Source organism: Abrus precatorius, unplaced genomic scaffold, assembly GCF_003935025.1.
Source record: "Abrus precatorius isolate BTA unplaced genomic scaffold, Abrus_2018 Scaffold8, whole genome shotgun sequence".
Taxonomy (NCBI): Eukaryota; Viridiplantae; Streptophyta; class Magnoliopsida; order Fabales; family Fabaceae; genus Abrus; species Abrus precatorius.
In genome coordinates, this window is record NW_020874428.1 from 37930041 (window position 1) to 37944265 (window position 14225).

General features: G+C 29.1%; 1 protein-coding gene across 1 annotated transcript; it reads right to left on the reverse strand.

Annotated features, from left to right (window-relative positions):
- Positions 1–5657: 5657 nt before the first annotated feature.
- Positions 5658–14225, reverse strand: LOC113846609 (triose phosphate/phosphate translocator, non-green plastid, chloroplastic-like). Its single transcript, XM_027475076.1, has 8 exons — positions 13615–14225; positions 13036–13188; positions 7863–7948; positions 7679–7763; positions 7409–7528; positions 7216–7284; positions 6137–6266; positions 5658–6039 (listed from the first exon to the last, which is right to left on the reverse strand). The coding sequence occupies exons 1-8, from the start codon at positions 14053–14055 to the stop codon at positions 5969–5971; spliced, it is 1155 nt and encodes a 384-aa protein (XP_027330877.1). The 5' UTR covers positions 14056–14225; the 3' UTR covers positions 5658–5968.

Below are 14225 nucleotides of genomic sequence, written 5' to 3' on the forward strand. Positions count from 1 at the left end.
ATGTAAAAATAAAATTTATATTATTTCATGATATCATAAATTATTTATTATTATTATTTTAAATAAATAATTATAAAGATAAATTATTAAATATAATAAATTTGTTAACATACGATATAAAATTTTTAAATAAAAGGTCTTATAATTTTTTATTTATATATTTGTTGTATTAAATTTATATGATAAACTATCTATTTATAATTATAATTTAAAATTATTAATAAAATTTTACTATATAATATTAAAACATAATATCATATTTTTAAAAAATAAGTTATAAGACTAATATATAAAAAATAAATTATTTATTTAACTAATGTATGAAATTTTAAAAATCTGTTTTCAATATCAATATACACAAAATTATATGTTAATATTTAAATATAAAGATATATTAAACTTTTTATATATAAATAAAATTACCATACAAAAATATTATAAATAAAAATTAATAATCATATAATATATGTACTGAATTTAGAAGTTTACTTTTTGATAAAAGAAAATATAGAATTGAGTTTTTTTAAAATGATTAAATTATTTTATATTTTTTTTATAACTTAATAAAATTAATATTGATTGATATTATAAATAAATAAATTTATTTAATAATCAATTAAGTATAATAAAATTATGTTATTTGGATCATAAAATTAAAATAATAAATTTATTAATTTTTCTTATATATTTATTTTTTATTTTTTGAAAATAATTAATACAGTTTGTTTATTATTTATTATTTTAATTAAGAATTAATACAAATAAATATATCTATAAACTAATTTAATAATAAAATAATATTTTAAAATTTTTATTAAAAGAACAAATATTAATTTAAATAAAATTTAAAAAATAAAGTTAAAATGCTATATAAAAGAAAACACATAAATTGAACTAAAAAAAATAAAAAATGTAAATTATTATTAGGTCTCTAATTATTTTAAAGATATATAAATATAACTTTAATATAAATACATTAAAATATTATATTGCTATTAAAAAATAAATGTGTTCTAAGTATTTTGACACAAATATAATAAATTAGATATTTAATTTTTATTTTCAGATTTTTTTTTTGTCTATTTCTCTCATATATTATTTAATTCTACAAAAAGAGGTTAATATTTAGTGACCCTGATTTATTTTTTTAATTTAAAAATATATAATTTTAAGAATATAAAATAATAAATAATTATATTAATAAAAAATATTTATACTGATTTCATATTTTTATATATAATATTTGCATTTTGATTTATATCTTGAAAACTAATCGTAAATCCATAAAATGACTAAATTTTTTTATTACCAAGCACTCTTCTTTGCGTTTGTAATTGAATGTTATCATAAAATTTTTTAAAAGTATTAGAATTTATATTCCAATCTAAAAATTTTAAATAATCATATAGTTAGAATATGAAATTCTAATAAATAAATATAATTTGATATGTTAATATAAAAAATATTTTTCTAACATTTTAAACACTAACTTCTATTTTTCTTGAATTTAAAGTCTTTTAATAGTTGTAAAGATTTAGACTTCATACTCATAAAATTTTAAAATCAATGATATATACATAAATTACATATAACATTTAAATTTAATTCAGAGTTAAAACATTATATTTTCTTTACTTATTCATTCATTATGATATAAAATTATTAAATATGAAAATAGAATAGTTAAATCATATTCATTTTAATTGTTATGATATTTAATAATTTTTAATTTATTTCAATTATTATAATTAATTAGTTTTGATTGAAGAGTTTTAAATTTATCATCATCATTATAACATTTTATAAAAAAAAACATTACAACAAAATCATTAAGTATGAATATTGTTAATTTTTTAATTTAAAAAAATTAAATTTATCATGATAATTATTATAATAAAATATTATCTATGTTAATAGGTTATACATAATTTTGATATATTAATTTATATTAAATTATTTTATAAAAAAATTAAAATAATAGAAGAGAAAAAAAGAGTAGTTAAAAATTTTCAATTAAGATTTAAGTAGAAACTAAAAGAGAAGAATTGTTGTATTTAATACAAAAATTAATTTTTATATCAATTAAATTTACAGATGTTGATATAATATAAAATTTATGAATTACATATAAGATTTGTCTAAGAATAAAGTTAATACATAATATATATAATAATAAAATAAGAGAGATATATATAATAAAATAACAAAATTATTTTATAAAAGACTTAAATATTTGGTGACATTTTACTTTTCAGACTCTACACAATATTAAAAGTATTTATACAATACTGCAATAAAAATGGTTCAATCTTCTAAATCTTCCATTGCTGTCTTTTGCTCACAATTTTTCGCTTTGTCTTCCTCAAGTTACAACCTAAAAGAAAATATTAAATATAAATTACTAATCTAAAAAATTTAAACAATACATTATAAATTTATAATTTATAAATTAATTTTTTTTCATTTTTTTGGTAAATTTGGTGTTTTCATGGTTAGAAATATAGGTGAACAACTTATTGTCAAATCATTTTCTTTTGTTTTTACATTTGTATTTATAAACCTTCTTCGTTCTCAATCTGTAAATATTAAACAATGAAAATAAAGTTATTCATCATTGTATTATAAAAATTATAAATGAAAGTAATGAAACTCTAATTTAATTTTCTATATTTCCTTCACTATCGACTTCGCAATTTTATTTGCAGTAAAACTTTGTCTTTCATGACTTTCAAATAAGTACTCATTTTTATTTAAACAATATATGAAGTGCCAATAATCTTTAAAAGTTATAGAGACAACTTTAACACTTCATCATTACCTTTAAAAAATTATCACATAAAAATAGTTATATGTTTTCATATATTTTATTTAGACGAAGTTATAAATTAACACATTTGCTTACAATTCCAGATGTTGTAATAAGATCTATTAACTTTACTTGTACTAATTGTTCAACAACTTCATCAAATAAGACGAATATAGTTGAATATATGAAATCTTTAACATCAAGTTCAAGACGAAACCTGTAATGTATATAAATTAAGATAATAATATATAATTCAATTTATTTTAATATGAAAATTTAAAAATTAGAATAGATAGTGATAAATTAATTACCTTATCATTGGATACTCTACGTCTTTGTAATATGAATCACATTTAAAATTTATATTTATGAAAGAAACTTTTTTCTTGCAATAAGGGCAAGAAATATAATACTAACTATTTTTAAGCATTATATTGTTCACAGTTATAATACAATCAATTACGATATTTTGAAAATTAATTAAAAAAATTAGTTTAAAAATTAAATAAGAAGAACAAAGTATAAAAGAGATTAAATTTATTATATCACTCTTTGATTTTGCCATTGTCAAGATTTCATATATGTTTTTGAAATTTTCTAACTTAAGAATAATAGTAGATCTTGTATTATCATTAAAATCTCTTCAACAAAGTGATAATGAATAATTGAAAATGTGGTTAAAATAAAAAGTAAAGAATTAGCAATAATTAACTTAATAGAGAGATTTTAAATAATTTTAATACTTAAATGAATCTATAAAATGAGTAACTTCTTGTGTGTCAATATTGACATAATTCTTTGTTTATCTTGATGTGAAAATATAAATATTACCTATAATACATACATTTATATTTTTTATAATTAAATATCACAGTCGTGATATTTGCACTTTTATTTTTTATTCATCTATTATTGAATTCAGATCGTTAAAAAAAATCTATTTATCTTCATTGAAACTTGTTGTTCTCCTATAACATCATAGAAAATATAAAAGTAAATAATTACTTGTAATAAATATAAGAAAATAATAAGAGATTTGATACAAATTAATTAATTAAAAATAAGATTCAATAGATTATATAATTTAAAAATAATGCTTTATGCTTATTCAAAAAAATAAATTAAAATATATAACACAATTTAGTAAAACAAAATAAAAAATATTAAACTTAAAAATATATATACTTACGTGAATCGATAATTCTTGATTGCTGACATTGTTACAACATAAACAACGGTAAGCAAGTTTTCAAAAATTGTGTAAATATGACTTGTATAAGTAGAGAAGAAGTCCTTCCTTAAGATATATGAAAAGTCAAAAAATAAAAACTTAATATAATAAAAGTTATTTTTTTATTTAAAATTTACTCTAATAATATAATATATAATATAAAACAATAATTCACATTCAAAGTATATTTTAATTTTTGAAATATATATAGAATTATATATTATATTAAACTAATTAATAAAATCATTTAAATATATAAACTTACATTTTCATTAGAAATGCAATTTAACAATATATAGTATAAATTAATAATTTTATAAATATTTTAATTTATGAGATATATATTTAACTATATATTATATTAAACTAATTACTAAAATAGTTTAAATATGTAAATTTGCCTTTCATTAAAAATTTAATTTAATAATATATAATATAAAATAATAATATTATAAGTGTAATTTTTTAATTCAATATATATAATATAACTATAAATTTTAATAAATTCTTCTTAAATGTATTTCATAATAAGTATGAAATAGATGTAATTTTAATTCACAAACTTTGAAAAATGTTGTAGTTAATTTTAATAAATTATAATTTAAGGTAATTTATAGTATAAATATTTACGTTGTCATTTGTAACATAATATAACCATCAATTCTAATAAAAAAAATTTTAAATGCAATTCATCAAATCTAATAAAGATTCTTTAAATACAATTCAAAGATAATAAGTTTGAATAAAATATAATTTCAATCAGTAAGTTTTACGTTTCAAATTTTAATATAGAGAATAATAATTAGATGTAGTTAATATGAGTGACTTTATAGGTTCTGAATTAATTTTTTAAATACAATTCATCAATTCTAATAAAAATTCTTTAAATACAATTCAAAGATAAATAAGTATGAATAAATATAATTTCAATTCATAAGTTATACGTTTTGAATTTTAATGCATAGAGTAATAAGTGAGTGCACATAAGAGTGACTTTATAAGTTCTTAATTTTAATGCATAGAGTAATAAGTGAATGAAGTTACATATATAAAAATGACTTTATACGTTCTAAAATTTAATGCATAGGATAATAAGTAAGTGTAGTCAATTTTCGTTAAACGTTGCAACAAAGACAATGGTAAAGTATAATTCTTAGCATATTGAGTGTTAAATACAAATAAATTCGTATAAAAAAAATTCAATTCAGAGTTTTTTTTTTTGTATATTTTTTTTGTCTTTTCATGTAACTGCACTTAATAACCCAATATCAGCGATTCGTCCATTACTTGAGAAGCAAGAAATGTGAGAGCTAAATCCGTCTAATAGATACCATTTTCCATATAGAAAGATAAGTATAAACTAAATATGTCTAGGTTTAATTACCCTACTTCGTCTTGCAACTTAATTTTGGTACTAGTGAAATTCACTGAGCAATGGGATAAACTACAAAAGACACCGGAGCCAGATTCAACTTGTAAAAATCCAGCATTGGCCTGACTGTATTAGCATTAGAATTTAACTTCATCATCAACTGGAATTTACAGAATTAGATTATGGCTGAACATCACTGTGCCAAATATATCAAATTTGGCTCTTTTAAGTTGTGGAATACATTTTGAAAGGTAAAGCGTGATATTATAATCATTAATTAAAAATCCATAGTTGGAATTGTCATCAAATACAGGCAACAGAAGTATAAAATACACAAGGCCACAAAAAATTTTGTGATATTTAATCAAATTTTAAACAGTGATAAAGTTTTCATAGAGCAGAACCATTAGGCACACTACTCAGACATGTATAATGAAATCCAGGACGTAACTTGAAAAAAAAAAAAGTAAGGGTCAAGAGTCCTCCTCAATCCCTATCTGACCTATAAAATGTAACTACAAGGTGTGTTATGCAACTAGCAAAATTTTACAACTGAAAATTAAGTTGTCTTTGGCTTAAGTCGCTTCACCCTGGAATATAGGAAAACACCAGCAAGAGCTATAGCAGTGCCTGCAGAGGAAAAGCACATAAAATCTCAGCATGAGGTATATGTAGTAGGAATATGGTTTGAAAAAAAAAGTTAAAACAGTTAAAATGGCAATTTTACCAAATGCGTTAATTGGTGATACAGGTGTTTGGAAGAAAATGACAGAGCTAACGATGACCACAACCCTCTTCACACAATTTCCCACAGAGTGGGTAACAGGTGATACCTTCTGCAGTATCATATAAGAAACCTGCACACGTCATTCACAGAGAATTATCCCTACAACATTAAGAAACATATAAAGCCTTTTACGCAAAAATAAATAAATAAATAATACGGCTTGAGATAAATTAAGACCTTTTTTTTTTAAGGCTCTTGCTATTTAGTAACAAAGAGGATGTTAATTTCAACTTTATTCAACAATGATCATTTATTCTTAAACAAGCTCACAGTTCTTTAACTAGCTAAAAAGTGTTTCTAGTTCCATTAAAAGGGTAGAAGCACATTCGAAAATGGACATGTTGCAGTCCTGATGTCAAATTATTTTCAACATTATTCCAACTTGAGTTATATTATTCCTAGTTATAATTTCCATAATACATTTTTATAATTTATTGTTTTTATTTCTTTTCATCATACCATCCATGGTAATTTTTTCTCTTTTGTTTCTATCTTTGTGATAGTTGTAAAAACAATTATGCAAAATATTATATAAATTGAACTTTTCTTTCAAACATTCATGTGCTCTACATAAGACTGCCAGAAAACAGAACAGGCACAAAGTTTTATTTTTTATATTAATTTTTTTTCTCGATATCTCTCTACTTGTTATATTGATCATTGGATTTTATATTTATCTCTTTTTCCTTTTTATCTTTGTTTTTATTGTACAAATATAATTTCTCGCACTCAAGTACCCTTCTCAAACAGAAATAACGTAGAATACAAGCTAATAAAAATATCTCAAAGCAAACCATGCCAATAGAAAGTTTTTACACAATGTGAAGATACCCGTGTGTTTAATCTATAATTTTATAAATCACCTAATATAAAAGAATTTATTTTGTTTTCTGGTTTTCAATAAGTTACATTTACTGATATTTAAGTCTAATAGCCACGAGATGATGTATTGAAGAAGTGGAAGTAGCAACTCTTTTGCATAAAATGGAGACAATTGTGCATAGAAGAGGAAAACTCACTTGCTGATATGCATGGAAACAGAGTGCAGCAAGAAGAGATCTCATGTACAATTCGCTAACATTTAATCCCTATCAAGAAAAAATATGTGATGACACATGACAGATTAGTACCCTCAACACCATGATATATTTCGATTGAGAGAATGCTGACAACAATCCTATCAATTTCAACCACATAATTCAAAATACTCACAGCGGATTGCAAGTAAGTAGGGGTAAATTTGACACCCTCCATGATGATAGTTATAGGTGCTGATAACAAGAAGGACATAACAGTTATTATTGAGAAGAGGGTTATGTTGTCCATAGATTCCTGCGAAGAACAAAATGTTTGTTAATTGTTATCTTCTGCTGGTTTAAAAAGATGAAATGCAATCTTAAAATGCTGCTTCTACTATGCCAAAATTATTATTGACAATAAAACAAATGCAAAATTTTGGGACGTGTTCATATATGATATTACCTCCTTCTTAACCATGAGCTTTTTGCTAAGAACATTGCGAGATTGATTTGTCAAATTAGAAGCCATTGCACTCCAAAATCCAGCCCTATTCAATATTATCCAAAAGAAAAAAACTACATATTATAATTCAAATGACTAAATATTTTCCTTTCAAATCATTCATTGTATTTCCCCAATACCTTACCAATTGAAAGAGGCCTCAGTAGCAGATGCTAGTGCCACCCCCCCAACAATAGGCACAAGCGAAGCAACCACCCATGCAGTGGGCATCTGCAAGAAAGTTAATCAAGGGATTATATTGGAGGTGATCTATATATGGAAATATTTCACATATATATCAGCACAATCATCCTGATATGCTGCCAACCTTGAACGAGATTTGATCAACAAATCACAGTCAATCAAGAGAATCATTCAACATAATCACGCTGATTCTTTTAGCATATTCATAGGAACCATTTTGGTTTATTAGCCTGTAAAATAGCTTTTTGTCTGTAATATGTACATATATATATGACTACTCCATCATCAAATAGAATCATCAAATTCTTCCATTACCAAACTTTGATATGGTATCAGAGCAAGATAACAGGGATGATGGAAAAATTGATCAACCTGTGGTGAATGATGATAAATCTGGGAACAAAGGGAAACGTGTGATCTCTCCCTATGATCTCAGTTCCAGTGATAATCTTGGAAATATCATAACTCAAGTTCAACTACGAGGAGAAAATTATAAAGAATGGGCTCATGCCATGCGGACATCCTTGCATGCTAGAAGAAAGTGGAGATTTGTCGAGGACACAGTCAAGCGACCAAAGGAAGGGACAATCGAAATAGAAGATTGGTGCACAGTCCAATCTATGCTGATCTCATGGATTTTGAATACCATAGAGCCAAAATTACGCTCTACAATCTCATATGTAGAAGATGCACGAGAATTATGGAATGATATCAAGGAAAGGTTCTCGATTGCTAATGGTCCAAGAATACATCAGCTAAAATCAAAACTGGCTGGATGCAAGCAAGAAGGGATGGCCATAGTTGCATACTATGGAAAGTTAAAGGCACTATAGGACGAGCTTGTTGACTATGAGAAGATTCCAGTTTGTACATGTGCTAACTGCACTTGCAATATGTCCACTAAACTGGAAAAACGGAGAGTAGAAGAAAAGGTGCACCAATTCCTTATGGGGTTAGATGATGCCACATACGGAACGGTGCGCTCGATGCTCACATGCGATCCATTGCCTTCTTTGAATCGAGTATACTCGATTATAATTCAAGAGGAACGTGTGCGCATGATCACACGAGTGCAAGAAGAACGTGGTGAAATTGTGAGTCTTGCAGCACAGGCTAAAGGAAGGAGTCGATGGAAAGGAAAAGACAAGTCACAAATCTGCAGTAACTGCAACAAAACAGGACATGCTGCTGATGCATGTTTTCAATTAATCGGATATCCTGAATGGTGGGGTGAGAGACCTAAAGGTGATGGGAAGCCCAAGGCACCACAGCGAGCCGCTACAGGACGAGGAAGAGGAGCAGTAGCGAAAGCCAATGCTGCTCAAACAAGTACAAATGGTGGTGCATTTGAACTTGTGATAGACGCAGACAAAGCTAGCCTAATTGGATTGACAACCGATCAATGGCGAAAGCCAATGCTGCTCAAACAAGTACAAATGGCGGTGCAAAGATTGATGGACATACTAAAGAAAGGTGAAGCTAATGAGAAAATGACAGGTACTTGCCAACTTGTGCCATGAATTATTGATACTGGAGCTTCTAATCATATGATTGGAAGTATGAAAAGAATGCATGATGTGTGTGATATCCTGCCTTGTCCAGTTGGACTACCGAATGAAGCACACACTAATGCCACGAAGGAGGGAACCATACATCTAGGAGGAGGGCTGAAACTCAGCCATGTCCTCTTTGTACCAAAATTAAAATGCAACCTCATTTCTGTATCACAGCTAGTGGATGAATCAAATTGCATTGTACAATTCACTAATAAATTGTGTGTATTGCAGGACTGCATTTCGAGGATGGTGATTGGTGCGGGTAAACGTCAAGATGGACTTTATTATTTCTGTGGTGGAAAAAGAATACAAACTCACAAGGCAGAAAGTCCAGACCGAGTAGAGCTATGGCACAAATGCTTGGGTCATCCATCATTTAGAATTACAGAGTCCATTTGTGGTGTCAATAAAAATAAATGTGAAGAATTGGTGAATAAAAATTGTGATGTATGTTTTAGAGCTAAATAAGCCAGAGAAAAATTCTCTATTAGTGAACACAGAACTAGTAATGTCTTTGAGATGATACATTGTAATTTATGGGGTCTATATAGAACTCCATCGTCATGTGGAGCTTATTACTTTATGACCATAATAGACGATTACTCTCGCAGTGTGTGCATTTACCTTCTTGTTGATAAGAGGGAAGTTTCAAAATCTCTTATGAATTTCTTTGCTTTGATCAAGAGACAATTCAATAAAAATGTCAAAATTTTCAGAAGTGATAATGGTACCGAATTCTTTAGCTTAAGAACCTATTTTTTGAAGGAAGGAATAATATTTCAGACTTCTTGTGTTAACATACCACAACAGAATGGGAGAATTGAACGAAAACACAAACATATTCTGAATGTCGCACGAGCGCTCAGATTTCAAGGTAATCTTTCAATTGATTTTTAGGGAGAATGTGTTCTTATAACTGGCTATTTGATCAACAGGATTCCCTCCGAAGTATTGGGTGGAAAAACTCCATTTGAAGTACTCTATGGGGTAGCCAATGAATACACATCTGTTGCTTTTGGGAGCAAATTTGTTTCTCGTGATATTCACTTCATTAAAAATACCTTTCCTTTCAGTCAAACATATGATGAAGTTGGTATCCACAACCTGCCCCATATTTTCAATATTCCCACCGATGTTGAAGATGATGATAGAACCCTCGACTTGAGGGGGGGCAGCGATGACGAGGCGGCCTTGTCCTCTTCCAGCAGCACACAGCCTGTGGCAGAAGATGACATGCCCACATTTCCTGCAACAAGTGACATGCAAGAAAATCCTTCGACCAGCAACACCCACGACTTGACCGCATCAGAAACTGATCAAATGGGTCGAGGAAGAAGACAAAAACAGCCATCCTCTCGGCTGCGGGATTATGTGACTCATACAATACACAAATTAAGCCCATCTCAATGTTTCCTCTCACTGTCTCCATCCTCAGGAAATCCTTATCCTCTCACACAATATGTGGATTGTAATAATTTTTCCTTGGTACATTGCACTTTTCTGGCAGCCCTTGAACAGGAGACTGAACCAGTAACTTACAAAGAAGCAATGAAAGATGTGAGGTGGCAGAAAGCAATGCAGACTGAGATTTCTGCACTTGAAAGCAATGAAACTTGGGAGTTAATGGCACTTCCTCCTGGAAAAAGGGCACTTGGATCCAAATGGGTTTACAAAATAAAAAGACAATCAGATGGAACAATAGAGCGGTTCAAGGCATGATTGGTAATTCTTGAAAACCATCAAGTTGAAGGGATCGACTACATGAAAACTTTCGCACCGGTAGCTAAAATGGTGATAGTCTTTGTTATGCTAGCGATAGCAGCTGCCAAGAACTGAAAATTACACCAGATGGACGTACATAATGCATTTTTGCATGGTGATTTACAAGAATAAGTCTTTATGAAACCACCTCCAGGATTTAATGTGTCTCAACTAGGAATTGTTTGCAAACTACAAAAGTCACTCTATGGGCTCAAGCAGGCTCCCCGTTGTTGGTTCGCTAAACTGTGTCAAGCTTTGAAAGGCTATGAGTTTGTACAATCCCTTTGTGATTATTCTTTATTTGTGCTGAACAAGTTGAAGATTAATATTGTTGTTTTAATATATGTGGATGATCTCATTGTGGCCAGAAATGATTGTGGTGCAATTGCACATTTCAAAGCTTATTTACATGCTTGTTTCCATATGAAGGACATGGGTCTACTCAAATATTTTCTTGGAATTGAAGTTGCTCGTTCTAGTACTGGTATTTATTTGTGCCAACGAAAATATGCATTGGACATCATTAGTGAAACGGGTCTCTTGGGTGCAAAACCTGTTGCTACCCCAATCGAAAAAAACACCACCTTGCCCTTGCTGATGGACCAGATTTCTCTTATTCTGATCGTTATCGGCTTCTCATTGGTCAACTGATTTATTTATGTTTTATGAGACCTGAATTATCCTATTGTGTTCATATGCTATCACAGTTTATGCAGCAACCAAAAGAAGATCATTGGAATGCAGCTTTACGTGTGGTTCGATATTTGAAAGGCAACCCGGGCCAAGGAATTCTGTTACGAAATGACAGCAACCTTCTTCTCTCTGCATGGTGCGACTCGGACTGGGCTGGCTGCCCTCTCACCCGACGGTCCCTCACAGGCTGGATCATCTTCCTTGGTAATTCGCTGGTGTCTTGGAAAACCAAGAAACAACATACGGTCTCTCGTTCGTCGGCAGAAGCTGAATATCGATCCATGGCCACTACTACTTGTGAACTTAAATGGTTGAAAAGTATCTTGAGTGACCTTGGGATATCTCACAGGCCCCCTATTCACCTCTTTTGCGACAGTCAAGCGCACTACACATCGCAAAGAACCCGGTCTTCCACGAACGCACAAAACATATAGAGGTCGATTGTCACTTTGTGCGTGATGCAGTAGTAACTACTGGTGTCATACAGCCATCCTATTTTTCAACTCACAACCAGTTAGCTGATCTGCATACAAAGGCTCTTGGATGCACACAATTTCACTCCCTAATTAGCAAGTTGGGCATTCATAGTCTTCATGCACCTACTTGAGGGAGGTATTGGAGGTGATCTATATATGGAAATATTTCACATATATATCAGCACAATCATCCTGATATGCTGCCAACCTTGGACGAGATTTGATCAACAAATCACAGCCAATCAAGGGAATCATTCAACATAATCACGCTGACTCTTTTAGTATATTCATAGGAACCATTTTGATTTATTAGCCTGTAAAATAGCTTTCTGTCTGTAATATGTACATATATATATATATATATGACTACTCCATCATCAAATAGAATCATCAAATTCTTCCATTACCAAACTTTGATAGATTAAGATAGGACAAATCAATTCACAATGTATTATTGGAAGTTGAAGCAACCATTTTGATTTATATGTATGCATAAATAACCAGACAGAGAACTAGTCTGAAAAACAAAACCATTAACCAGTATTAAACGGATTATCAAATTAAATGAATAGAAACAACTGGGACAAGAACCAGGTTGCCGTAACATATGATGCTCTAACTAACTAACCTCTCCAAGGAACATAGAGGAAAGGAGCACCGAAAAGAAAGGCTCCATTGCTTTTATTGTATGAGTAAAAGACACAGCAACCTTACCAAGACTCATGTTTGTGAAAAGGTTCCCTAACGTATGTACCAGAGCCAGTGGCAATATTGCTGCAAGCTGCAACCCAAGTAATGAAATCACACGTTAAGTCAAGAATTTTTATTTGACAACTTTATATGTGACTATTTCTGTATTATCTTTGAATCTCTTAACATTTTTTCTACGGATAATAAAAAAATATTATCATAATTATATTTTTTAAAATAAATTTTCCTGAAAACTAAATCATCAATAATGACATGATGATCACAAACTAATATAAATATTAGCTATATTAAAAAAAAATATTAATTAAACTTCATTTTATATATTTTATCATATTTGTATCTTAATTATTTTTAAACTTGTCGTATTTATAAGTACTTAATAGTCATACCTTAGTATTGACATAAATTGTACGACAGATGATAATTGTATCCATAGTGTATTGAACACGGCAAATATATGTAACAGTTACAGATCATGAATATAATACATAGGTACCTGGGTGGCACTGAGTTTAGGTCTCTTATAGAGATTAAAAGCCCAGATGAAGGATACAATGAGAGCACCCACAGCAAACTGAAGGGCCGTGACAGTTAAAGGGAAATGATAGACCTTCAAGACCTGTTTGTTGTATATATTGAAGTAGATATTGAAGATGATCCAAAGGCCAAAAAGGGCTCCCAGTTCCACCGTATTGAGCAGAGTGTTGGTGGCATTGGAGTCTCTCTCCGGCACCGGAACGGAGGTAGCTCTGACATGGAAGTGGAACAGAGCGAGTTTGAAAGAGAGAGGAGTGGAAGAAGGAAGAGAGCATGGGAAGGAAGCGACACTGAGGTGGTTGGGTTTGGAATTGGAAACAGAAGCGCGGTTTGGGTGGAAACGGGTGTGAGGTTTGAGAAGAGAGAGCGAAGGAGAGAGAGAGAAAACCGCGCTCTGCATTTTGGAGATCGCGAGTCTCACTCCAACGCAATGGTTATGGAAGAAGCAGTTTTTGTTCAAAGGTTGAGTTGCCAAACAAATAGTAATAATGATCAATGAATAATGAAACGATAGAAAATGACAACAACTACAGCGTGAATCTACATTTAAATGTCGGATATTCTATTCTG